Source organism: Jaculus jaculus, chromosome 2, assembly GCF_020740685.1.
Source record: "Jaculus jaculus isolate mJacJac1 chromosome 2, mJacJac1.mat.Y.cur, whole genome shotgun sequence".
Classification (NCBI taxonomy): domain Eukaryota; kingdom Metazoa; phylum Chordata; class Mammalia; order Rodentia; family Dipodidae; genus Jaculus; species Jaculus jaculus.
In genome coordinates this window covers 13,445,858-13,473,767 of record NC_059103.1, presented here as the reverse complement: position 1 = coordinate 13,473,767, position 27,910 = coordinate 13,445,858, and the positions used below count along the sequence as shown (strand labels likewise).

General features: G+C 48.8%; 1 protein-coding gene across 2 annotated transcripts; it reads right to left on the bottom strand.

Annotated features, from left to right (window-relative positions):
• Nucleotides 1-1,775: 1,775 nt before the first annotated feature.
• On the bottom strand, nt 1,776-27,910 carry Eif4h (eukaryotic translation initiation factor 4H). 2 transcript variants are annotated; one of them, XM_004666254.2, is made up of 7 exons: nt 27,713-27,908; nt 11,715-11,902; nt 8,449-8,513; nt 8,266-8,362; nt 7,571-7,630; nt 3,958-4,095; nt 1,776-3,439 (listed from the first exon to the last, which is right to left on the bottom strand). In XM_004666254.2, exons 1-7 carry the CDS (start codon nt 27,769-27,771, stop codon nt 3,300-3,302), a joined length of 747 nt encoding a protein of 248 aa, XP_004666311.1. In that variant the 5' UTR covers nt 27,772-27,908; the 3' UTR covers nt 1,776-3,299. The 2 variants fall into 2 exon arrangements, with proteins under 2 accessions (XP_004666311.1, XP_004666312.1); XM_004666255.2 differs by lacking the exon at nt 7,571-7,630 and having other exon boundaries at nt 27,713-27,910.

Sequence of the window (27,910 nt, the reverse complement as noted above, 5' to 3'; positions counted from 1 at the left end):
ACTGGGTCATTCTGCAGGCAAGCACCTCAACCACTAAGCCCTCCCCCCCTCCCCTGCCCAGGTAGGGTATCAACTGTGGCCCAGGCTGACCTGGAATTCACTATGTAGTCTCAGGATAACCTTGAACTCACAGCAATCCTACCTCTGCCTCCTGAGTGCTAGGATTAAAGGCGTGCACCACCATGCCTGCCTTTTTTTAAAGTGTGTGTGTATATATATTTTTGTTTTGTTTTTCAAGGTAGGGTTTTACTCTAGTCCAGGCTGACCTGGAACTGTGTAGTCTCAGGTTGGCCTTGAACTCACAGCAATCCTACCTCTGCCTCCTGAGTGCTGGGATTAGATGTGCACCACCATTCCTAGTTTAAAAACATTTGGTGGGGGAATGGGCGCACCAGGATCTCTTGCCAATGCAAATTAACTCAATGCATATGCAATTCTGTGCATCTAACTTAAGTGGGAACTGGGAAATTGGACCCAGGTTCTCACGTTTTGCAGGCAAGGGCTCCTTAAGTCTCTCATCAGAGCTGGAGAGGTGGCTCAGTGGTCAGATGCTCGCTAAGCCTGATGGCCGGGGTTGGATTCCCCAGTACCCACGTAAAGCCAGATGCACGGCATATGCAACTGGAGTTTGTTTGCAGGAGGTCTTACAGAATTTGGAGCTGTTTTGGTCTGGAAAACCCATGAGTTCCAAGAACTGTCTTAACCCCACTCAGGACTGGGCTTACAGGTACTGTTGGGGATTGAACTGAGGTTTTCATGTTGCACAGCAAGTTCTTATCCATTATGCCATTTTCCTGGCCCCCACCTTAACTGTTTAAAGTGTGCAATCAGTGGTGTTCATTCTGTTGAGCAACATTGGCACCATTTTTAGAACCTGCCCATCAACGCACATGGAGGTGAGCTGGTATCCCTGTTCATGGCTGAGCAACTGTGGCATGTCCCACACGTCCTCCCATGACAACACAACGGCTCATTAACCTCAGAACACCACAAAGGCAGAGTTCTAGGCTGATGAAGCTACCCACTCACTTCCTTGGGTAAGACATACCTCATGAATTCAGTGGTAGAGCGCTTGTATAGAACAGAGGTGGCCATGTTCAATCCCAGTATTGCAATATAAAAAAAAGTGTGGCCAACCCCTTTGGGGGACACCCAAGCAGTTGGGTGCAAGGGGCCCTTTTCATCGAAGGTTTTTCTACTGGCATGCTCACTCCTAATGCTGTGATGTATGGAGGGAAAGAAGGGACCCAGCAGCTATTACTTACCTGCCAAGGGCATTGGTGCCTGTAGGGACAACCAGGTGACAGGAGGTGGTCTATCAAGCACAAAGGCTCAATGCCCCAATGACACTTAACCCCTAGCCTAGCTATGGAGCTCAGGCTAGCTTCAAAACCCCTAGCATTACTTCCACTTGAACCTGCAGACTTGCAGACCCTCCTACTTCTGCCTCCAGGGTGCTGATACTAAAGGCAAGTGATGCCATGTCTCGCCCTATACTATCTTTTTTCCCCTTGTTCTCAAGACAGTATTTTATTCTGTAACCCCAGGACAGCCTGGATCTTGCAACCCTCCTGCCTCTGCCCGGCCTGCACACTGGAGGCTGGGGCGCGCGCGCACACACACACACACACACAGTGGCGGTGACCGGCAAGCATGCGTGAAGGCCTGGGTCTGCTCCTTCGCATTACCGAGTTAGTTCACAAAGCCTGACACTTAAACAATCTGTGCTTTGTTGATGGCACTTCACAAGTGGCCAGAAGGACAAGCATTCAACATTATGTAAGGTTGTCTTTTATTTAAAAGGTCATTCACAAAATACCACATCCATAGATCCCTTTCTGTCGTAGAACTGAATGTGTGAAGTGTTTGGAATCCCATTCTCACACTGCGTCCCCTGGCCGCCCGGCAGTGCACGTGGATGTGTGTTCTGTCTTTTCCGCATAGGAGATGTACTAGGTCAGCTTTGATTACGACCACGCAAGGCATGTCTGTCTTAAGTTAGGTGTTGGTGTTACACAAATGGTTCTTTATCTCAGAAGCAGAGAAGATGGCAGGCGTAAGGAAGGAGCGAGAGTTCTGTGAATTGCTGAGGCCTTGTGACAAAGACAAGCTCGAGCCAGGGCTGCCGGCTGAGAGGAGGCGCCGCCTCAGCAAGCTGCACAGCTGCGGGCCTTGCAGTCGGGTCTTTCCCTAGGGCTCTAGAGGCTGGCTGCCCCTCAAGTGCTCCCACCAGGACAGACGGACTTGGTTCCTACACAGCTGTTCAAGCTCAGAGGCCTGAGCCTTACTCCCGGTGGGAGCGGCCAGCACCCCGAGGGGGAGGAGGGCAGCGGGCGCGGCGGCGGCACGGGCTCGTCCTCACCTCTCCGCAGCTGCGCACAGCCAGCGCCTCACCAGGTAAAGTGCCAGATTCTAGGCCCATTTTCCTTATGGACTTTGGATGTGCTGGGAAGAAGGCGCCCATACTCAGTGCCCCAGGGACAGACAGACAGGACAGACAGAGGGAGACCCCGCAGACTTGGCACAGCTGCCGATGCGGCTCCAGCACCACCCCTGCTTCCGGCAGGCCTCAGCCCCGGGAAACAGATTGAGCTGCAGCGGGCTGCACCCCGCAGGGCCTCCAAGACCCTGGAGAGCAAGGAACAAACTTGCAGTCTGCAGAGGGAGCCAGAGCAAAGCCACGACAGCAGGGGACTGCCCACCAGCACCCCGACAGCAGTTTGCAAGGATCAGCAGGGCCGGTACTCTGCACGCTCGCTCATCCCGGATGGAAACAAGACACCACCGGCCTCCTTGCTGGCGACTCCGGCTCTCCCTGAAGCCGCAGCAACACAGAACTCCACATGCAGGTGAAGCAGCTCTGAGCAAAAGCAGAGGAAGCAGCCACCGGCCCGCAGTGCGGCCAGGAGCGTAAAGAAAAGAGGAAGCAGAGGACGGCGGAGGAAGGAGCAGCAGCTGGGCACTGTCCTGTCCTGTCCACCACCACTCCTGCAGACACTGTGCAGAGGAGCGAGGAGAGGACAGGAAGGAGGGCAAGGAAGGAAGGAAGGAAGGAAGGAAGGAAGGAAGGAAGGAAGGAGAAAGAAAGCACAAAACAGGCACTAGATAGATACAGCAAAGCCAAGAATGTACTAGAAACCACTTGTTAACAGCTGACATGCACTCACAAGCTCTGTGTTTCCGCTGAAAGAAAGGAGGACGGTGCCAGGCGCGGGAATGGGGCCTGCACGGTGGACGGCTGGGCCACTGGGCCATGGCCTTGCTCTAGCTCCCCATGCCCCACCCCTCCCAACCCCGGCTCATTCTTGCTCCTTCTGAACCACTTCCTCTCTGGGCCTGGCTCCCCCGAAGATGGCGGAGTTGGGGTTGGCTACTTGGTTGAGGGGTGTTGCCACTGTCCGAGGTTTAAGCTGCAGCCGTGGTCTCTGTGCTCGCTCCTCTGGGGAGAGAAAACAAGGCAGTTCTCGTGAAGTGGCTGTACCTCACATCTAGGCATGACAGCCCAAGTGACGGGGCCGCAGTGACACAGCCCACCTTGTTCTGTCTGTCTGAGGCAGAGTGTCATATAATCCAGGCTGACCTAAAAGTCAACATACTTTAAACTGCTGATCTTCCTGCCTCTACCTCCGATGTGCTATCTAGACCAACCCACCCAATTTTCTTTCTTTTCCGAGATAGAATCTTATTCCAGCCCAGGTAGACCTGGAACTACCTCTGTAGTCTTAGGCTGCCTCGAACTCACAGACCACCCTACCTCTGCCTCCTGAGTGCTGGGTTTAGAGGTGTGACCACCATGCTGTGCCCAGCCCAGTTTCTAAACAGCCTCACACAAATACAATGCCAGACATTCTAACAAGGCCAACTTACTAGGGTCTGACCTAGGTAACAAGTACATAGAGCAAGAAGGCAAGGTTACAAGGGAACCACCACCCTGTCTGAAGGTGACAGCAGCCTCACCTTCTGTGGGTTCTCTGAAGTCCATGTTGGAACCACGCATGGGAGGGCCATCTCGGAAGCGACTGCCCATAGGAGGGCCTGCTCGCCGGTCCCCAGGGCGACTGCCACCCCTGCCTCCTAAGAAGTCATCCCGGTAGCCTGAGGAAAAGAAGAGACACCAAGTTCACAACAGCTTTCCACTACTGCCTCAGAAACAGATGTCTGAGCAAAGAGAGAAGAGCAGAGACAATGGGTGTGCCAGGATCTCCAGGCACTGCAAATGAATTCCATATACATGCACAACGTTGTGCATCTGGCTTTATGTGGGTACTGAATTTGGGTTGTGTTGTGGTTTGATTCAGGTGTCCCCCATAAACCTAGGTGTTCTGAATGCTAGGTTACCAGCTGATGGAGATTTGTGAACTAATGCCTCTTGGAGGCAGTGTATGTATTGTTGGGGGTGGGAGTATGGGTGTTATAGCTAGTTTCCACTTGCCAGTGTTCAGCACACTCCCCTGTTGCTACTGTCCACCTTACGTTGGCCAGGGGGTGATGTCCACCCTCTGCTCATGCATTTTCCCGTGCCATTATGGAGCTTCTCCTCGAGTCTGTAAGCCAAAAGAATCTCCCCCCACAAAAGCTGCTCTTTGTTGGGCGATTTCTGCCAGCAATGTTAATCTGACTGTGCAACAGGTCCTTAGGCTTCACAGGCAAGCACCTTAATTAACCACTAAACTATCTCTCCAGCCCAAGTATTTGCACTTTAAAACATAAAACCACAAAGACACAAAAATTCTTAAGACAAAATTAAAACAAGCTAGGGGCTGGAAAGATGGCTTAGTAGTTAAGGCATTTGCCTGTGAAGCTTAAGGACCTATGTCTGACTCTCCAGATCCCACATAAGCCAGACACACAAGGTGGGACATGTGCCTGGAGTTCAGTTACAGTGGCTAGAGGCCCTGGCATGCCAGTTCTGTCTCACACATTAAAAAAATAAAATAACTGGGCGTGGTGGCGCAACCTTTAATCCCAGCACTCGGGAAGCAGAGGTAGGTGGATCGCTGTGAGCTCGAGGCCACCCTGAGACTACATAGTGAATTCCAGGTCAGCCTGGACCAGAGTGAGACCCTACCTCGAAAAACCAGAAATAGCACCAGCATCTGGGCACCTCACAGTGATACATCTTCAGGTCCCCTGCTCTGCCTACTAAGTCCCCACAGTATAAACTACCTCACTTACAGATGCTGCAATTCCCATCAGTTTGCAGAAGGCTTCCTAGAGGCAGGAAGATTGCTGCCAATTTAAGGGCAGTTTAGTTTCCAAAGCGAGCTTCAGGCCTTCACTGAAGCTGTAGAGGCTGTCTTCATGGGCAGTGCTCAGGACAGGATACCTCCTTCACCAGCACAGCCCATGGAGTGGAGTTAGCATCAGTAGCATGCAAGACACGAGTGTGAACGTGTAAGCTTGCTTCCTTAGTCACTGTTCCCAGAGGGGACTGTCTTTTGTACCCTGTAATGTTGTTACTATGCATGCCTATCATCCCAATTCAGGAGGCTCAGGTAGGAGGATCAACATGAGTTCGATGTCAGCATGGGCTAGAATTAAACCCTCCCTGAAGAAAATTATATATAATTCTGAGTATTTTTTTCTGGGGATAGGGCGGTGGGCGTGCTGCTCAAGCTGACCTCAGACTTGTTGTTCTCTTGCCTGTTCAGCTCCCATGTTAGGAGCACAGAACTGCTGTTTCAAAGTAGCCCTCTTGCCAGTGCTGGAAGCTTTTAAGTGCCATCAGGCTGTGCCCTACAAACAGGCCAGGAGTTCCACTCAGCCTAAAGTCATAGCCCTCCAGAGTGAGAGAGAAAGCTACAGGTCCAGCATCAGCACTACTGATTAAAATGACACAATAAACAGGGTAAGGAATGGAGTGGGCAAGGAGGAGGCTGTACTGGAAGGCACTGCAATTCCCTGGGCATGTCTAATGCAGCACCCAGGGTGCCTCACAGCACACAGACATCGTCAATGGAAAGGACTGACTGTGAGCCTTCTCACTTTCCAAGGTGAGAGGCAGGGTCTCTAGCCCAGGCTGACCTGGAGCTCAAGCAAGACTTGAACTAACTCACGGCGATCCTCTCAGCCTCCCAAATGCTGAGATTACAGGTGTGAGCTGCTGTACCCAACTGGAACAAGGATTCTGAAAACAGGTCAAGTGACACAGTATCTAACAAAAAAAGCAATGAAAGCTGGGTATGGGTGCCACCTGTCTGTAATCCCAGCACTTTCTGGAAGTGGAAGCAGGAGGACTGAGAAGGTCAATACATTTGTACACACACAGTGAATCCCAAGGTCCTACCTAATAACTAAAGATTAGTTTATCTGTCTTTCCTGTGTGTGCGCATTTGTCTTAATATTCAAATCTTGCTGGGCATGATGGCACACACACTTGGGAGGCAGAGGTAGGAGTATTGACGAGAGTTCGAGGCCACTCTGAGAATACATAGCGAATTCTAGGTCAACCTGGGCTAGGGGGAGACCCTACCTCAAAAAACAAACAAACAAATTCAAATCTTTTAGTCTGACATTACCATACTCTAGACTGGAGTTACCTTTCTGTGTTCCACCCCCTTCAGCATGAAGTTAAGTAATCGTGGCTCTCAGTGTCTGGCACCACAGAAATTAGCCAACGCCCATGCCAAGGAGACAAACACTGCTGATAAGACAAGGGCATGAAGAGGGCTTGGGAGCAAAACCAAGGGCACTCATTTCAAGTGGACTCCAGATGCACAATGGGCAATGATGCAGAAATGAGAAGCAGGTGTTTAAAGACTTCGATGAAACACACTACCCATGGGAAGGAAGGACTCCTTAGTTTGTAGCACACTGGCTGTTCACTTCCAGTGGGGTGGGGGGGGGGATTTATGTGTGTGTGTGGCCTCAAGCAGGCTAACAACACGCAGTGGGACATTTTCATTTCCTCTTCTGTGCATGTCTGAATTCCTCCTCCTGTTCTTAAAAATTAAGAGTTGCTGCCGGGCGTGGTGGCGCACACCTTTAATCCCAGCACTCGGAAGCAGAGGTAGGAGGAGCGCCATGAGCTCGAGGCTACCCTGAGACTACGTAGTGAATTCTAGGTCAGCGTGAGCTACAGCGAGACCCTACCTCGAAAACCAAAAAGAAAAAAATCATAGTTGCTGCAGAGATGGTTCAGTGTAATTCATTTGCAGTGGCTGGAGGACCCGGTGTGCCCATTCTCCCTCCCTCCCTCTTTCTGTCAAATAAATAAATAAATAAATATATTTTTTAAAAAAATCAGAGGGGCTTAGCAGTTAAGGTACTTGCCTGCAAAGCCTAAGGACCCACATTCAACTCCCCAGATGCCACCTAAACCAGATGTACAAGGTTGCACACACACACAACTCAAAAAGGTTGGTCTGTTGGGCTTGCCTCAAAACAAAACAAAAACCACAAACACATACTGAGGAGTTGCACAACCAAGAGCTGGCTCAGGTGAGGGGACACACTGGGGGACAGGCCTGATCTGCCTTCCACCCATGATGCCATGAGTTACTGATGAAGGAAGCTAAGGGGGCAGGGCAGCAAGGTGAAGGGGAAAGTGAGAGACTTGAAGTACTTGTACCGGAATTGAAGTCATCGCGGGAATCCCATCCACCTCTAGATTCTCGAGAGCCACCCATTCCTGAAGAGACCCAAAAAGGACAAAGTTCAGGTTGCATCCTTACCTTGCTGCAGCAATATGGAAAGACACACAACCTGTGAGGGAGGTGGGTGGGGAGGGCTGTAGAGATAGCTTACTGGTTAAGGTGCTTGCCTACGAAACCTAAGGACCTAGGGTTCGATCCCCCCAGACCCACTTAAGCCAGATGCAAATGATGGTGCATGCATGTGGAGTTTGTCTGTAGTGGTGATAGGCCCTGGAATGCCCATTCATATACATTCATTCATTCTTATAAGTAAAAATTAAAAACAAAACAAACAAACAAACAAACAAAAAAACCCCAGCTGGGCATGGTGGTGCACAAGTTTAATCCCAGCACTGAGGAGGCAGAGGTAGGAGGACTGCTATGAGCTCAGCTCAATGCCACCCTGAGACCAGTGAATTCCACACCAGCCTGGGCTAGAGCAAGACTACCTAAAATACAAACCCACAACAAACAAACAGCTTGCCGGAGCACCACTATTCCCTAAGGTGTTAGGAACAGCTCTGAGGCTCCCAAGGATCTCCCCAGCTCTGCTCTGCGAGTGGCACCAAGGAGAGGTAGGTGGTGGGCATACACACAATAAGTGATATTCAGTCACTGAACAACCAATCACCTCTGTCATCAGGTCCACCTTTCCTGAAGCCAAAGCCGCCTTTATCTTGTTTTCTGCCTTCTGCAATGTCCACTCGAAGTGACCGGTCACCCAAGAGCTGACAACAAAGGAAAGCAGCGTAAGAGAGTATGGAGAGAACACAAACCTTCGTCACTGCCAGGGCAGGGAAGCCGAGGTACTTACTGCACCATCGTATGTCAGGGCCTCCTTCAGGGAATCCACCTCATCAAATTCTACATAGCAGAACCCTGGAAGACAACAGAACTCAAATTTAACTTCTAAAGGCACCTGTGCATTTTTCTATGCCACAGGAATGCGTGGAGGCATGTAGGTGACAGCAGACTGCAAAGCCCCAAAGGGAGTGTTTCCCCATCAGAAGAAGGCTGGTCTTCCCACGTTTACCTCATCAGTTAGAAAATGCTAAGGGAACAGAGACCACAGCACTGCTTCCCAAAGTTCCCTTCTTACTTGTTTCCCCTTCCCTCCTTTCTTTTGTGGTGCTGAGATGGAATCCAGACTGCAGGGAAGCACAGCCCAGCCTACTGCGCATTACTAACCATAACAGTAAAGCCTTCCTTGGGTCACTGCAGAGCTACTCAGCTTCTAGGTAACTCTGCTTTACACGATATAACTGGGGGTTACATTTTAGATTCAAATTAATGCTTTGAAAAAAGGGGCTCAGGATGTACCCACTTCCTACTCAAGAGAGCTGGTATGAGTTGTCCCACAAGCCTAAAACATATATACTCAGCAAGAAGGGCACTCATTCTGTGGGTGTCAGTGGCCTTGGGACCTGCACAGGCTAATGACATCTGTGATGCTGACATCATCTTCCTCACTGCCAAGTCTCAACGTGGGCAAAGCACTGCTCAGCCCCATATGCTCACGCCGTACCTTGTCCTCCCCCAGAATGTCCTAATCTCGTGGGACAGTCATACTCCACTCAGAAGCCCTCAAGATGGCAGGTGTTGAAGGTCTAAGTTGACTTCTCACCACTGTGTTGAGAACACACCACTGCCACTGAAGGGCAACTAGGAGAAGTGCCAAGTTCAAGGAGGCAATGATGGGTCACAGACACACACCTCGCCCTCTAGAGCGCTAAGTGAACACACCCTTCTCCCCGTTAGGAGCCAAACTCCAAAACTCACAATACGGACACAGCATGAAGCTGGCTTCCCACACTAACAGTTACACAAGCCTGGTCTCCTAGTGCTCGTTGGCAGGCAAGCTGCTGGGCTTCCCTGAGGCCTGTGTCCCTGCTGGAGCATCACTGGGTCTAAAAGCAGGAAGTGGCACAGTGCAAGGTCACTCTTTGTGGTTTGCTGACATGATATAAATCCACCGAACTGGGCACCTGCACTTTCCCTCAAGGTCTGGGAAGCAGGCTACTGCTCCCGCCATCATTTCCATTCTCTCAAAGTACCCCATGACACGGGTGTGCAGAAAGGAGCCAGTCTTTCCCATGTCCCTGACTTTTCCAAGGGAAACTGACAAAACTTGGGCTTTATCATTTTTAAAAATATTTCAACTTTTATTAGAGAGAGAGGGAAGGAGGGAGGAAGAGTGGGGGGATGGGCACACCAGGCTAACGTGGATCCTAGGAAATCGAACTTGGGTCCTTTGGCTTTGTAAGTAAACACCTTAACTGCTAAGCTATCCCTCCATCCCTGTATTTTTTTTTGAGGCAAGGTTTCATCTAGCCCAGGCTGGCCTCAAATTCACAGTGATCCTCCTACCTCAGCCTACTGAGTGCTGGGATTAAAGGGCTAAATTACCATGGCTGACTCAAAACCCGGTTTTATATATTTTTACTTATTTGCAGAGAGAGAGGGAGGGAGGGAGGAAGAATATGGGCATATCAGGGCATCCTAATACTGCCAATTTAACTCCAGATTCATGTGCCACTTAGGCCATTAGGCTTTATAAGCAAGCGCCTTAACCTCTGAGCCATCCATTTAGCCCCTAAAACATGATTTTTTTTTCTTTGTGGTTTTTCGAGGTAGGGTTTCACTGTAGTCCAGGCTTACCTGGAATTCACTACGTAGTCTCGGGGTGGCCTTGAACTCATAGCAATCCTCCTACCTCTGTTTCCCGAGTGCTGGGATTAAAGGTGTGCACCACCACGCCTGGCTAAAACCTGATTTTATGACTACCGAATAACAAGCAAACTACCAAGAAAAACATGTCAGCAAAGGAGAAAAGTGCCTTAAAAATTGTTTGTCTCCAGGATGGGGAGATGACTTAGTAGTTAAAGGCACTTGCTCACAAAGCATGCCTGCCAACAAAAGGTCCTGGCATATCCACAGTCTGTTATAAAAACAGAACTTAAGAGGGCTGAAGAGGTGGCTCAGTGGCAAAACCAGAGGACCCAGGTTCAATTCCCCAGTACCCACATAAAGCCAGATACACAAAGTGGTGCATGGATCTGGAGTTCATTTGCAGTAGCTAAAGGCCCTGGTGTACCCATTCTCATTCTTTTTCTGCATGCAAATAAATAAATAAAATTAATATAAAAAAAAAGCTGGGCGTAATGATGCATACCTTTAATACCAGCACTCGGGAGGCAGAGGTAGGAGGACTGCCGTGAGTTCGAGGCCATCCTGAGAGTATGCAGTGAATTCCAGGTCATCCTGGACCACTGTGAAACCCTACCTCAACGATCCCCCACCCCCCACCAGTAAAAGAAAAAAAGAAAAGAACCTAAGTGTTGGGTATAGTGGTTCATGCCTTTACTCTCAGAACTCAGGAGGTAGAGGTAGGAGGATCTCTGTAAGTTCAAGGTTAGCCTGGGACTATATAGTGAACTGCAGGTCAGCCTGAACTATAGTGAGAGCTTATCTTAAAAAATAAAAAAACAGGGCTGGAGAGATGGCTTAGCGGTTAAGCGCTTGCCTGTGAAGCCTAAGGACCCCGGTTTGAGGCTCGGTTCCCCAGGTCCCACGTTAGCCAGATGCACAAGGGGGCGCACACGTCTGGAGTTCGTTTGCAGAGGCTGGAAGCCCTGGCGCGCCCATTCTTTCTCTCTCCCTCTGTCTGTCTTTCTCTCTGTGTCTGTCACTCTCAAATAAATAAATAAAAAATGAACAAAAAATATTAAAAAAAAAATAAATAAATAAATAAATAATTAAAAAAAAATAAAAAAACAAAAGCCCAACTTAAGATTAAAAGGTGTTGGTCCCATCCTCCAATCCTCCACTCCACCCCCCCTTTCACCTCGGGGATAGCTCCTGTGCCAGCAGGGAGAGGACTGGCATATCTGGGTACACAGCACATACTGCTGCAAATGGGCCTCTATGTACAACAGTGCTCCAAATGGAAATGCAGACCTATGAGTTAAAAGAACTCCATGGACCAGGCTACCATGGGACACACTTGCACAAGCAGCTTACACACACTCTCTTTACACCTCCCCCCAGTCCTGACCCGTAACACAAAGCACCCAAACTCACCTTTAAATTTGTCTGTGTCTTTGTCTCTGACTAGCCGTACACTCCGTATGCTGAGATCCTTGAAGATAGCATCGATGTCTCCCTGAACCGTGTTAAAAGGTAGGTTCCCTACGTAGGCTGTGTAGGGGGGCTCTGTGGGCAGCTCCTTTTGGCTCCGGGAACCATGGCTACCAGCACTGCCTCGGGACCTAGGGAAAAACACAGGGCTCAAGTCGCTATAGCAGGAATTGCCACACTGTTTAGTACTGTCACAAGGGCCACCCAGCAATCCCACCCATGTTACCTTAATCACAGATTCTTATGTATTTTAAAACATTGTTTATCAAAAGAGTACCTGTAGGCCAGGCATGGTGGTACACACCTTTAATCCAAGCACTCTTGATGCAGAGGTAGGATTGCCTAGGCACCTTGAGACTACACGGTAAATTCTAGGTCAGCCTGGGCTAGAACAAGACCCTACCTTGAAACCCTCCCTTCTCACCAAATAGGTACCCATGGTTGGGTGTGGTGGCGCATGCCTTTAACCCCAATACTTGGGAAGCAGAGGAAGGAGGACCATTGAGTTCAAGGCCAGCCTGGGCTAGAGTGAGATCCTACAAGGCGTACCGGGGGCGGGGGACCCATTCCACAAGCCTGCCTACAGAAGTTACTCTAGTGCCCTCATTAATGTAAAAGTGGCCCAGGCATCTGCAGTACCAATATGTCAATGGAAGGTGGAATCAGGAGACTCCCTGCCTGTCCCAAAGAAAGCATATGGAAGGAGAGGACCAACACCCAAGGCTATTCTCTGACTGCCATGTGCATGCATCTGTCTGCTCTGTGATGATAGGAGCACCCACAGAAGCTGAGTGTGGTGGAGCATGCCTATACTCCCAGCACTAGGGGGCAGAAACAGGAAGGTCAGTTCAAAGTAACCCTTGGCAACATAGTGAGTTTGAGGACAGACCCTGTCTAAAGAAAGAAAAAGGAAAAAAAAAAAAAAAAAGAAAAAAGAAAAGAAAAGAAAGGAAATGCACGGTACCATCAGAACATCTGAAAACTGCACCACCAATGATTTAAACACTATAAGCTCGTTGGACTTGTAAATCAGGCACAGTGACGGCAATATTGACTAACAGCCGAACCACCACAGCCATGTGCCAACATGTCTCTCAAACTCTGCTGTCTGCATTGAACTTCTCATGCTGGGTGAGATTTGGGGGCTACATGAAGAGATAGAGAAGGACAGCACACACTACCACTGACCTGACAACGTGTGGGGGGGGGGGCGGGGGGCGACAACTAGCCATGGTAACGTCAGGTGCACGGGGCACACGGCATGGCTGGGCTGACAGATGACTCACCCCCAGCAAGGGAGAATGGCACAACTTCCGTGACAGCATGTAAAGCTGCATGCTGTAAAACACTGTTTATTTCTGAAATTTTCTATTTAATATTTTCAAGTACAGGTGACCGAAGGTAACTGAAACAGGCTGGGTGTGGTGTCACATGCCCTTAGTCCCAGCACTGGGAAGGCAGAGGTAGGAGGATCATGCGAGTTTGAGGCCAGCCTGGGCTAGGATTGAGACCTTATCTCAAATAAACCAAGACAAGAAAAAGCCAGGTGTGGTGGCACACACCTTTAATCCCAGCACTTGGGAGGCAGAAGTAGGATTGTTGTGAGTTCAAAACTAGCCTGGGACTTGAGCGCGTGACAGGTCAGCTCACTAGGACCCACCTGGAAAAAAAAACTTTATTTGCAAGCAGAGATAGTATGAGAGAGAGCGTGCGCGCAAGAGAGAGACACACACAGAGTATGGGTGCGCAAGGACCTCTAGCCACTCCAACTCCAGATAACATGCACCTGGCTGTCAGGTTACATGGGTACTGGGGAATTAAGCCTGGGCAGACAGACTTCACAAGTTAAGTGGCTTTAATCACTCAGCCACCTCTACTGGCCTTGGTCTAGAACTCTCAATTTTCTTCCTGCTTGAGGTTTCCCAGGGCTGGGATCACAAGTATACCCTACTACACTCAGCTCTGCCTCAGTTTTCTTGTGTTACTTTATAAATACATGAAACATTCAGCTTTCTGAAGTAGTTTAATTGACTATAAAAACTACTTCATGAAGAGAGTGCTATATAAAATCTAGTAATTCTAGCTACCACCCGGCTAGGCTCACACACCTCAGGCTACATTCCAAGCACAGGCACATAAACTGTCAGGGATGAGTATCAACTGGGAAGCAGGCTGGAAAAGGGCCCTGCACCCAACTCTGAACCTAAGTCAAGCTCTGTGCTCCCAGGCTGTCAGTGGCCTTGCTGACCCAGGGTCCTCGGTGCCCATTATGGTTACTTCACTGCCCCTTTGGGACAGCCAGCCTACGGTCTCCAAACAATGCGGTCATAGTCATGCAGTATGAACCAGATCCTTTAGACACATCACTTTTCTTCACTCAAGTTAACTGCATCTCTGAATGTTTTTGGTCAGAGGTAGGAGTACAAAAGCACATGACTCCGATGCAGTTCCTGCCCTGCAGGAGCTGAACCAACTGAGCGGCCCCAGAATCTGAAACAACAAGCCTACGGCGTGGCACTACTCTTTTTTTTAAAAAAAAATTTTTATTTACTTATTTATTTGAGAGCGACAGACAGACAGAAAGACAGATAGAGGGAGAGAGAGAGAATGGGCGCGCCAGGGCTTCCAGCCTCTGCAAACGAACTCCAGACGCGTGTGCCCCCTTGTGCATCTGGCTAACGTGGGACCTGGGGAATCGAGCCTCGAACCGGGGTCCTTAGGCTTCACAGGCAAGCGCTTAACCGCTAAGCCATCTCTCCAGCCCGTGGCACTACTCTTAGCAGGGAGCTGCTGGAACCTCAACCCCACACTTGCCACACAGAGACAAGAAAACAAAGCTAGCAAGGATATGCAGGTATTGAACAGACCACAGAGAGGGTGCCTACACAAGAAACCACCTGCTACTGGCGAAGACTCCACATGCCTGGGCTGCGAGGTCACTGAGAAATCTTGTGGAGCTGAGCTGAAAACTTCCTCCCTATAGACCAGCTGACAGAAAGCTGAAAAAAGCTACGCAGCACACAGTTCAATGGGAGAGAGAAGTCATCAGCAGTGATACAGTGGACACTGCAAGCCTTAAGTCTGGCCAGCCGGCCAAATGAGCCAAAAGGTACAATAGTGGCATGTCTCTTATAGGAGAAACCAACTGGTCTGTAATTGGACTTGAGGCCCACTCCATGGGAGGGAATACATGGCTGGTATTGAAAACATAATTAAAAGCCCATGGAGGGGGAGGTCATGAGCATTAGGAGTGTAACGCCTGCTCTTGTCTGGCTAAATGCATATATTATGCTCACCAAACTGCCCTGTAAGCACTTTTCTTAATATTCATACATATATAGTTTTTTTTTGTTTGTTTTTTCAAAGTAGTGCCTCACTCTAGTCCAGGCTGACCTGGAATTCACTATGGAGTCTCAGGGTGGCCTCAAACTCACTGCAATCCTCCTACCTCTGCCTCCCGAGTGCTGGGATTAAAGGTGCACACCACCACACCCTGGATTTTGAGGCCACCCTGAGACAACATAGTGAATTCCAGATCACCCTGGGCTAGAGTGAGACCCTACCTTGAAAAACCAAAAAAGGAAGGTGGTCTGGGCATGATATGGTTGTTGTATTCTTGAACTCACATCAGCTCTGACTACCTGCACAAGAGTGTCTTGTCATGCAGGGGCGGGGCTCGTGGGTCCAACTCCCCCTAAGGATTCAGAAGCAGTTAATACTTGATAGGGCAGGCAGGGGATGTCTTCTTCCATGGTTGGAACCACTGGTTCGAAATGTATGCTCCTGTAAGCAGCCCTAATGAAACTCACTGCGTCACTACAAGACATGACAGTTGAACGGGTAGGGGCAAGTTAGGAAAAAAGAAGGCAAGCAGTGAGGGGGAGAGCAGGAATAGCTGATGGAAACATACAAGCACAAAACTGTCATGAAGAATCCACTACTGTGTATAATTAAGAGACGCTAATAAAAATCATTTAAAGAAAAAAAAAAGTGAGCTGGGGTCAGATATACACACCACCAAGCCTGACTTACCTTTAAAAAGAGAGAGAGAGAAAGAGAGAGAGAGAGAGAGCACGCGCGCGCGCACGCGCGCATGCAGGAGAGAAGAGAGACCTGGCGCGCCAGGGCTGCAGCCACTGTACGGAACTCCAGAAGCTTACGTGTGACCTAGTGCTGGTCTCACCTTTGCACACGGCTAACATGGGCTCTGGAGAGTAGAACATGAATCCTTAGGCTTCACAGGCAAGTGCCTTAACTCCTAAGCCATCCTTCCAGGCTCTCCTACTTTTTTTTTCACATTTTTACTAACAACTTCCATGATTATAAAAAACAGACCATGGGCCTGGCGTGGTGACACATGCCTTTACTCCCAGCACTTGGGAGGCACAGGTAGGAGGGTTGCCGTGAGTCTGAGGCCACCCTGAGACTCCATAGTGAATTCCAGCTCAGTCTGGGCTAGAGTGAGACCCTACCTCAAAAAAACCCACAAAAAACCCAGGACCCACGTTCAATTCCCCAGGACCCATGTAAGCCAGGTACACAAGGTGGCACATGCGTCTGGAGTTCATTTGCAGAGGCTGGAGGCCCTGGCATGCCTATTCTCTCTATGCCCCCTTTCCAATAAATAAATAAAATAGATGTCTTTGTGATTACATAGCATAGAATGTTTCTTGCCTCAGTTCTGCCTATGTGACCTATGTAACCTCGTGACTTCTTGAAATACCCCCCCCCATGTTTACCAGTATGCAATTTTGGGGTTTAACTCCCATCCCATTTTTACTATAAACATCATGAGTTTATTTCCTATAAAAGCTGACACTCCGGGACAGTTCGAGGCTGCACGCAGAGATCCTGGCCTGTCGTGTGTGGCCCTGGTGGTGGTCTTGTGCGACATCGGACCCCGCTACAGTATGCAGGATGCCAGTACTATGTATAGCAGGGCTGGTGTGCACACAGACGTGGCACTCACACCTAGGCAAGTGTTCTGCTTAGGTATTTGTGTGTTTATATGTAAACAGTCACTTTCAAACTGTGAAGATCAAAGTAGAATGAAAAGTCTACCCTCCCCAGCTGATTTCCTGTGGCCAAGCTTGATGTACTCCAATCCAGTCTCCACACTCCTAAAGCACAGATGCGGTCATGGTTCTCACTGGCTCAGAAACCAAACAAGCAAACATGAAGGGACAAGCGAACTACGAAGCTCTCAATCCCTCACCACTGTCCATGGCTTGCATAAGAATTTTGAATTCCCGAAGCTTGTCATTCAAGGAGGGCCATGAGTTACTTCCAAGGTCACATGAAATACTGATCACTTCTGCCATAAAATAATCTGCTTAATTTGCATGGAAAAAAAATAAAGTAAATAAAATATTTTTAAAAATCCCATGGTAATACCCTCCCTCCCCTCCCCTCCTACTTTTTACTACTAATGTCAGGAGAGGGGTGGGACACTAAGCATTCCTGCTACATACAAGGTGGGCAGCCACAGCAAGGAAAAGCACTGGGCAGCTAGCTATGAGCCAGGCTGCTGGCTCTATCCTCAGAGATCATTTTACCTGAAAGCACTGAAGACAGACTATGGTTATCAGAATTTAGCACCAGGCAGACATCCCCTTGAAGATGCAGTCAGCCTGCCCTACTGCTTAAAGGAACATAATCTTATTTGTTGAAAACTTGCAGGGATAGGGATATAGCTCAATGGTAAAGTTGCTGCCTAGCATACAAAAACCCTGATCCTAGCACCTGGGAGGCGGAGGCAGGATGAAGGATACACAGTGAGTTTGAGGCCAGCCTAGGGCCTAGAATGCATGAGACATAGTCGAGAATGAAACAGCCAGATGTGGTGGTGCATGTCTTCCATTACAGCACTTGGGAGGCAGGAGTAATGTGAGTTTGAGGCCACCCTGCGACTACACAGCCTGGACTAAAGCGAGATCCTACTTCAAAAAGCCAAAAAAAGAACTAAAGAAAAGGAAGGAAAAGAAAAGAAATGCTATAGATGTCTCAGTAGCTAAGGATGTTTCTTTAGTAAGCATGAAGGCCTGAGGGTCCCCATCCTCCCATCTGACACAGGAATCTCTAAAACCCATACAGAAGTCTGTACCCTAGTCCCGTGGGAAGTGGAGGGATCCTTCCCAATGAAAACCAGGCAGGTGGCCTGATGGAGGAAATCTCCGGACTACAGACAAGCAAACAGCACTACCGTCAACAAGTACGGGAGGATGCCGCACACTCACCACACATGGTAACACAGACGACCCAGGCCCAGCAACATAAAATCTTGCCAGCCTCCCACTATTCTAACATTTTCTGAGGAAACTGGTATTAATACGATTCATGATACTGTATATCACACATGGAAAATGTATATAGAATGCTGCCAACAGACACACAGTACAAAAGCACAGAATCCATTCAATTTACATGTGAGGACAGAATCTAATGCAGCAGAACACAAAAAGAAAAGTTTGATGAACGAGCACTCTGCTGAATCTTGGCATAGCGTGTCAGGATACCCACAATTAGGTGGTAAGGCTGGCACATTCCTCATTTTGCCAACTATTTATATGCAGAAGGCTGGATGCCTTTTTTATGTCAACAAAAGCAGCATAAACCAAGAGTAAAGACAGAAGCTGGTTATGAGAAACCAGCTGTCCTCCATCAGAGATATCTTGAATGTCCCCAAAAGGGGGGTGGTGGCTCAGTAGATAAGGCACTTGCTTGCAAAGCCTGCCAGCTAGGGTTCAATTTCCCAGTACCCAGGTAAAGCCAGATAGATGCACAGAGTGGCACATGGTTAGTTTGCAGCCACAAAGAGACCATGGCGTGCCTATGCTCTCTCAAGTAAGTAAGATATTTACAAAATAAAATGGCGGGGCTGGGGAGACTGCTCAGTGCTTAAGGCCCTTGCTTACAAAGCCTGTTGGCCCAGGTTCAATTCCCCAACCCATACAAAGCCAGATGGTTCTTCATTTATAGTAGCAAAAGACCCTGGCGCACCCATATACACATATGTACAAATAAATATAAAAAAATAAACAAGCTGGACATGGTGGCACACACCTTTAATCCCAGCACTTGGGAGGCAGAGGTAGGAGGACTGCCGTGAGTTTGAGGGCATCCTGAGAGTACATAGTGAATTCCAGGTCAGGCTGAGCTAGAGAGACCCTGGGGGGGGGGGAACCCTGCTCCAGAGATTACAGGGATCCACACACACTGCCCTCTGGGCTCTCAGGCCAAGGTTCTGCCTGTACTGTTCTGTGCAAAGCTCTCAGAAAGCACTGCTGGCAACCACTGTCACAGAGCATAATGGTCCCAGTGAAGCTAAGGGAAGACAGCAAACTGAACACCAGACCCATGGCAGGCAGGTAACAGGATCCAACTTTCCAGCTCTCTGCCTGGCCTTTCCAGTTTCTCTCCCTGTCCTGAAGTGCCACTCAGATTACAGTTTTCTCTCATTACCTGGTAGCAGAAGGAATAATTAGTTTCACTGTTTTTCCTTTTTTGTAGTACTGAGGACTCAACTTAGTCCCCATGTGTTAGGCGAGCACTGTGCCTTGACCGTACCCCCAGCACTCCTCGTGACACTTCCACTCTGCTCGCAGCTGACCCTCTTTCTGGCTTCGTGTCATATACCCCCATTTACACGGATGCAATTCTGGATTGTGCAGCAGAGAAAATGTAGCCTTTGTCTGTCTTCCTGAGCCTGGTTCCTTCACTCAGCTCAGCTCAGCTCCACTGATCCTTCCACTAACATCACTTTACAGCAGAATCGTGACTGTCCTAATCTTAGTGGACAAAATTCACTGCAATTCCAGTCTTCTTGGAGGTAATATCCTGGGGGTAGAAGAGTAAACAATTGGAAAAAAACAAAAGACTCCACAGTTGTGACAAGCACTAAGAACCTTTCATGGAGTTTCCTGTGCTTCGAACAGTAAAAACTGGGGGACAGGCCAGGTTTCTGCAGTCTGCTACAAAACACACTGCCTGGTGAAAGCAGTAACAAATTAAAAACACAAAAAGCAGCAGGTATGGTGACGCACATCACTCATCGCAGCACTCTGGAGGCAGAGGTGGAGGGATCTCTGTGAGTCCAAGGCCAGCCTGAGATCAGAGTGAGCTCCAGGTGAGCCTGGGCTACAGTGAGACCCCATGGGGACTGGGGAAGACACCCACAAAAACTGGACACAGTGGCATAGGTCTGTGATTCTAGTACGAGAGGCAGGAGAGGCAAAGGAGGATCAGGAGTTCATGGTCATGCTTGGCTAGAGTGAAACCTTGTCTCCAAAAAGTAAGTAAATAAATAACAGAAAAATAAGTAAATAAAAAAACTGGCCTGGGGCTAGAGCTCAATGCCAGACTACCTGTTTAGCAGAGAAGGCCCAGATTCAATTCCAGGACTGCCAAAAATAAACACATGAACAAAACAAAAAATCCCCACTGGCTCAGTGCAAGCAGCAGCAGTGGTGGTGAGCAGGACTAGGGGAGGGAGATGACTCCTGTTCAGGAGCAGGGTTTGGGCTTCAGCAGCAGAAGAGTCAAGGAGGTGGAGGTGCCCGCCATACTTAAAGTGGCTGAAGTGCAAACTGTGAGCCGGGTGTAGTGGTGCACACCTTTACCCCAGTGCTGAGGTAGGATTGCTGTCAGCTCGAGGCCACCCTGAGACTACATAGTGAATTCCAGGTTAGCCTGGACTAGAGCGAGACCCCACCACCTTGAAAATGCAAAGAGCTAACTCTGATGGTATATGTATTTTACCAAAGGGTGGGGGGGAAGAGACAGAGACAAAGGCAGGTGAGGTGGCGCGCTGGGAGCAGACCAGCCTAGGCCTGAAAATAATTTCAAAACCGCAAAAACATAGACACCAGTGCCAAGGTCAAAGGTGAGAACTGTAATGTAAAATTCCCTAACTAGAACCTGACGCCTATCTCCTCTCTTTTGGGAAACAGGTATTATCACCACAGCCCAGGCTGACCCTGAGATCTGGGCTTCCGGCCTCAGCCACAGGGAGTGCAGGGGTCATAGGCACAGCACTCCTGCCGCCGTCTTCTGTGTATTTGGAGGCAAGGATCTGGCTATGCTGTCCAGGTTAGTGACCTATTGGGCTCCAGGTTATCCTTCTGCCTCAGCCTCCTGGGGACTGAGTTCAGGAACATGTACATGCCAAACAGGCATTTTGCCACTGAGCTACATGCCCAACTGAGCTGGTCTACAGCTCACACCACAGCGCCAAACTTCCATAAAACTTTAATCTGCAACTTCAGCAATTTTGGCAGGTACACATAAGCAATTGCTACCTCCTCCTCCTCAGGCTTGACAGTTGCCTCTGCTGCCCTACAAGAGTGACATCACCTTACTCTCTTCTTTATGGCCAATAGCAAAGAGGAGTAGTCCAGTTAGAAGCTAGCCTGGTCTACATGTTGATTTCTAGACCTACATAATGAGATCCTGCCTTAAAAAAAAAAGTATATTAGTAAACTGCAAAACAATGTCCATTCAAGTTCTACTACAATCAACTCTTGGCCATTTGGAACTGTGTTTAGATTTGCTTGAGAACAATGCAGTCCCTGGCCCCCACTGGGGCCCTGCCCTATGTAGGCTTGGGGAAAAACATCCTCTAATAACTGCATGGTGATACAAAACAGGCTCCAAGGAGCTGGGAATGTAGCTCAGTTGACAGAGTGCTTGCCTAACATGCATGAGGCCCTAGGTTTGATTCTCAGCACTGTTTAAACCAGGCACAATGGAGGCAGGAGGTTCAGAAGTTCAATATCATCGTCCACTACATAGTGAGTTGGAGGCCAACCTGAGCTGCCTCACACAAACAGGCTTATGAGAATGTGTGTCTTTTAAATCCAGGTTCACGTCATAGTTGTTCCATTTGCTTGGGATCCTTGTGACTCACAGTGGAGATGTCTACGGCATTCTGGACTAGGGGAAAGGCACCTTACACAAGCACCAAACAATGCAATGCAGTACAAATAGGCTTCCCAATATCCACTGATCCTCTAGCATGTGGATCAGCACACGTAAGCATTGCACAGCCCCGAGACATTTGCTGAGATAAACACAACTCAAACAGCAATTAACAATCCACCATTAATGAGTATCTGGGGCTGCAGATGTAGTCCAGTGATTTAAGTTCATGTATACCATCATAAGCCTTAGGCTCAACCCCAAGTATCATCAAAAAATTAAGAAATAGGGCTGGAAAGATCTCCCAGTGGTTGTAAACACTTGCCCAAGTTTGTCCATCCAGTTACCCACATAAAGCCAAATGTGCAAAGTGGTACATGTGTCTGGAGTTTGTTTGCAGAAGTGGATTTGGCAAACCCATACTCTCAAATAAACAGAATATTTAAAGAATGAATGAATAAATAAAATCATCTAGTATAAAAAAACGAAGAAAGGCCGAGCATGCTGGCGCATGCCTTTAATCCCAGCACTCAGGAGGCAGAGGTAGGAAGATCGCCACTGTGAGTTCAAGGCCACCTTGAGACTACATAGTGAATTCCAGGCCAGCCTGGGCTACAGTGAGACCCCTACCTCCCAAAAAGAAGAAGCCAGGGTGATAACACATAACTTTAAGCCCAGCACTTGGGAGGCAGAGATAGGAAGATCACCATAAGTTTGAGGCCACCCTGACTACAGAGTGAATTCCAGGTCAGCTTGGGCCAGAGTGAGACCCTACCTCAAAACAAGCAGAAAGAAAGAATATCTGGTTAACTTTCCCGTAATACTGCTTTATTTCAGATTCCAATGAAGAAAAAGAACTCTTGATATGGTCATGTTTAAGTTCCATTCAGATATAAAGAATTCACCAACAGTATTGTGTGTCCCATGTCATCTCAATCTCTGCTCTGGGAATTAAACATGGGGCCTTATACACAACGGCAGATGCTCTTTTTATTTTCTCTTTTGAGAGAGGGTCATACCTCACTGAATTCCACAGGCTGGCCTGGACCTACCATCCTACCTCAGCCTCCCGAGTAAGTGGTATGACAAGTCTACACAACTAGACCTGCTTCCACCAATAGATTTTATTTTATTTTATTTTTTTCAGATAGGGCCTCTTCTAGTCCATGCTGACCTGGAGTTCCTTTGCAGTGGTCAATGTCCAGTCATGCCCATTCTCTCTACATATATGCTTCTCTCTCTCTCTCAAAAAAAAAAAAAAAAAAAAAAAAAAAAAGGGGCTGAAGCGATGGCTTAGCAGTTAAGCGCTTGCCTGTGAAGCCTAAGGACCCTGGTTCGAGGCTCGATTCCCCAGGACCCACATTAGCCAGATGCACAAGGGGGCGCTCGGGTCTGGAGTTCCTTTGCAGTGGCTGTAAGCCCTGGCACGCCCTCTCTCTCTGTTACACTCAAATAAATAAAATGAACAACAACAAAAAAGCTGGGCGTGGTGATGCACGCCTTGAATCCCAGCACTGGGAAGGGAGTTCAAGGCCACCCTGAGACTAGAGTGAAACCCAACCTGGGGGGCGGGGGAGGGGGGGGAGAACAACAAGACAAAAATCACCAAAAGCCTACACAAACCAACGGGGGAGAACTTATGCCCTTATATTCCAGCAACAGGTATTAGTAGCAAGAGGACCAGGAATTCAAAGTCATCCTTAGGTACATACTTGGCTCAAGGCCAGCCCCACACTACATGAGACCCTGTCTCAAAACAAGTCAGCTGTAAAATTCCAGATCAGCTGCAGAAGGTGCTTAACAGTTAAGGGACTTTCTGAGTAGGTTTAGAGATGCACAATACTACTCTGGATTCTCATACCAGCTTTGGGAGTGCAACGAGACAAATGCTACGTGTTCACTTGTCTGTTTGCCACAGCAAATAATGAACACCACACTCTCTGCATCCAGCTTATGTGGGTAGCTAAGAAACTGAACCTGGAAGGCTTTGCAAGGAAACACCTTTAATCAATGAGCATTATCCTCAACCCTTGATCTATTTTTTATTTGTACAAGAGAGGGGGAGAGAAATAGGGAAAATGGGCACATCAGGGCCTCCAGACACTGCAATCAAACTCCAGACACATGCGCCACCTTGTGCAGCTGCCTTATGTGGGTCCTGAGGAATCCAACCTGGGTTTTTAGGCTTTGTAGGCAAGCACCTTAACCATTAAGCCATCTCTCTGGCCCATTTTTTTAAATTCAAACTAGTTTTATTAACTTTACTTATACTTCATTCTGAAATTAATATTTGAATGGCCTTTTTTTTTTTAATTTGAGAGTGACAGAGAGAAAGAGGCAGAGAGAGAAAGAGGAGAGTGGGCATGCCAGGGCTTCTAGCCACTGCAAAACGAACTCCAGACACGTGTGCCCCCTTATGCATCTGGCTAATGTGGGTCCTGGGGAATCGAGCCTCAAACCGGGGTCCTGAGGCAAGCACTTAACCACTAAGCTATCTTTCCAGCCCATTTTTAAAGTTTTTTTTTAAAATATAGTTTTTAAAGCATTTTATTTATTCAAGACAAAGAGAGGGAGAGAGGGAGTGAGAATGGGCATGTCAGGGCCTCAACCCACTGCAGACGCACTCCAGACACATGCAACACCATGTGCATCAGGCTCACACGGGACCTGGAGAATTGAACCTGGGTCCTTAGGTTTCGCAGGCATACACCTTAGCTGCTAACCTGTCTATCTCTCCAGCCCAAAATGTATTTTTTCAATTTTTAATTTTCTTTTTGAGGTAAGGTGTATCTCTAGCCCAGGCAGACCTGTATTTCACTATGTAGTCTCAGGCTGGCCTTGAACTCAGTGACCTTACTTCTGCCTCCCTAGTGCTGGGATTAAAGGTGTGCGCCACCATGCCCAGCCAAATATTTGCAAGTAGAGAGAGGAGAGAGAATGGGTCCATCAGGCTTACCTTGAATTTAAGAGATCCTCCTACCTCTGCCTCCCAAGGCATGCACCACTACGCCTGGCTGATCTAGCTTTTCAATTTTTTTAAACTATTTTTATTTATTTGAGAGAGAGAAGGGGGGGGAGAGAGAATCGGCATGCCAGAGCATTCAGCCACTACAAACGTCCAGACACATATGCCACCTTGGACAACTGGCTTACATGGGTCCTGGGGAATTGAACCTGGGTCTTTTGGCTTTGCAGGCACGTGCCTTTAACTGCTAAGCCATCACTCCAGCTCTGATCTTTTGTTGTTGTTGTTGTTGTGCCTTCATAGCTAACTTTAACTCACCATCACCAAAAAGATGGCAAATCTGTTCAAAAGCAATTCTTAGTTGGGTGTGGTGATATACACCTTTGAATTCCGCGTAGAGGTGGGAGCATGGCTGTGCGTTTGAGGCCACCATGGACTAAACCCAGAATGTAACTTAAAAAAAAAAAGGCAATAAAGCAATTCTTTCATTTTTGGAGACAGGCTGGCTTCAAATTCATGGTTCTTCGGTCTCAATTACTTAGTGGTAGGTTCTAGGATTACAGGTGTACCACGCCACTCCTGCTTGATTCTGAGAAGTATTTTAAAATAAGTGATTCCTGGGGCTGAGAAGATGGCTCAGCAGAAAGTCGCCTCTTACAAGCCTGCAGGCCTGGGTTCAATTTCCTAATACCTACATAAAACCAGATGCACAAAGTGGTGGGCGCATGCATCTGGAGTTTGTCTGCAATGATAAGAAGCCCTGGCACACCCATGGTCTCTTTCAAATAAATAAATAAAAATATTAGCCCTAATACAAATGTAATTCCTTGGACCTGCTTTAAATTGAACTACTCTGTTTAAGAAGACTCTTGTAGGCCGGGCGTGGTGGCGCATGCCTTTAATCCCAGCACTCGGGAGGCAGAGGTAGGAGGATCGCCGTGAGTTCAAGGCCACCCTGAGACTACATAGTTAATTCCAGGTCAGCCTGGGCTAGAGTAAGACCCTACCTCGAAAAACCAAAAAAAAAAAAAAAAAGAAGACTCTTGTAGTTTTAAATTTTTGGGGGGAGGGGGAGGGAGCTGGAGAAATGGCTTAGTTAAGGTTCTTTGCCTGCAAAGCATAACGACCTGGGTTCAATTCTCCAGCACCCACATAAAGCCAGATGCACAAGGTGGCACACACATCTGGAGTTTGCTGCAGCTGGAGACCCTGGCATGCCCATTCTCTGTCTCTCTTCTTGTAAATAAATAAATAAATATTTAAGTTAAAAAATGAGGGCTGGAGGGATGGCTTAGCCGTTAAGGCGTTTGCCTGCAAAGCCAACAGACCCAGATTCAATTCCCCAGGACGCACATTAGCCAGATGCACACGGGGGCTCACGCGTCTGGAGTAGTTTGCTTGCAGTGGCTGGAGGGCCTGGCACACCCATCCTCTCTCCCTCTTTCACTGTCAAATTAAAAAAATATATTACTTATATTTTTTAAAAAGTTAAAAAATGCTTTTTTTGGTAACTGGTGTGTGTGTGTGGGCACCTAGTTATCAAATTTCAGTAAGCCTGAAATACAGAAGTGATGCCTAGAAAGCTACCCTAAAGGTATTTATTTTAACATGTCATCCAACACCTAGTTCTAATTTTATTAGCAAATAAAACATTCTTCGAAGTACACACGGCTTTGTGCTACCCAACCTCCTGCTTATAGTGTCCAGAATAGGGTATATATTCCTGCACCAAAACAATCCTTTTGTTTTTGAGCCATTCCCAACCCAAAGTACTTCCAAGTGAAATCATTCTTCACCAAACAAAAGACACTGCAACTCTAGGCGACCTAACACCTCAGTAGGAACTATTATGATGTTGGGGGGGGGATGTTTTCGGTAAAAGGACACAAAGTCCAAGTAAGTGTGCCCTTGACAAATAGCAAAGGGGGAAGAAAAAAAGGGGGGGCCTGTATCTCCTGACAATTCTGTATGTGGGTAGTGTAGTTTTCAAAACCAACTAACCAACCAAAAAAGTGGTGGTGGTCGATGCTGGAATTAAAACATCTGGAGCTTTCAATCCATAAGGGAAGGGTTTGTTTCCCCCCCCCCCCATACACAGGCGATTTGACTACGGATACACACAGAACTCTGCACTTAAGCGGAGTCAGAACGAGGCTACCTGCGATTCCTTCCTTCAGGTCAGGAGGGGGAAACTTGGAAAAGGTGGGGGGATTTAAAAAAATACACATATATATTTCCGCCCGCAAACACGCAGCACCCGTCAACATAAGGCACTAATACAACACGCACAAGGATTCATTTCCACCCGCCGGCTCGCAAGCCCCCCCAACCCCGGGCACCACGGGTCTGTCTGGCTTGATCCCCCCCCACCCTCTCCGCGGGGGAGCCGATCGTCTCAGGATCCAGGAGAGGAAGAAGGGAGGAGGGGACTTGCCCCTCTCTCTGGCGCATCGTGCGCCCGGATCCGATCTGCCTGCGGGGCCTCGGGAAAACAAGTTGGTGTGTACGGGGGGGTGGGGGGGGAGGTGTCCGGGCCTGAACCCGGGCGGGCAGCGGGGCCTCTCGGTGGAGCGGGCACGGAGAGAGCACAGGCCGAGCCCGCCGCGCCGCGCCGCGCCGGAGGGGGGGATGGGGCGGGGAGCATGGACGCGGAGAACTCCCCTTTCTTCCCCCTTCTCCCCCGGCCACCGCCGCCCAGCTCGGGAGGCTCAAGGGGCCCCCCGCAAGGTGCCACGCTCAGGGCGGGAAGAGGGGCCGGGCGCCGCGAGCAAGACCCCCGGGGGGCCTAACCGCCGCCGCCCGCTCCCGGAGCGCGCCATTTCCAAGGCCCGTCTCTTCTCTTTCCCGGGGCGCTGGGGGTTGTGGGGAGGGGGGGGCTCCTCTTCGGTCCATCAGGCCGCCGCCTCTTCCTCCTCCACCCTAACCCAAGAGTGAGTACTGCAAGGTCCTTCCGGACCCCTTAAATCCTTCCTCCAACCACCCCCCCCCGCCACCACCCCCGGACTCCGCCCGGCAGGGACCCCCCCCACAACCCCCCCTCCGTGCCCGCCTTTGGCCTCACCCTCTCCCGCCGCCGAAGCTGCTGTAGGCCCGATCGTCGTAGGTGTCGAAGTCCGCCATTTGCCGTCTCCGCTCCGTGAGGAACCAGGCTGAGCGAGGAAGGACCCCGCAATATAACTCCTCCTCCCCCGCCCAGGAAGGAAGGGAGAGAGAGAAAGAGAGAGAGAGAGAGAGAGAGAAAAAAAAAAAAAACACGCAC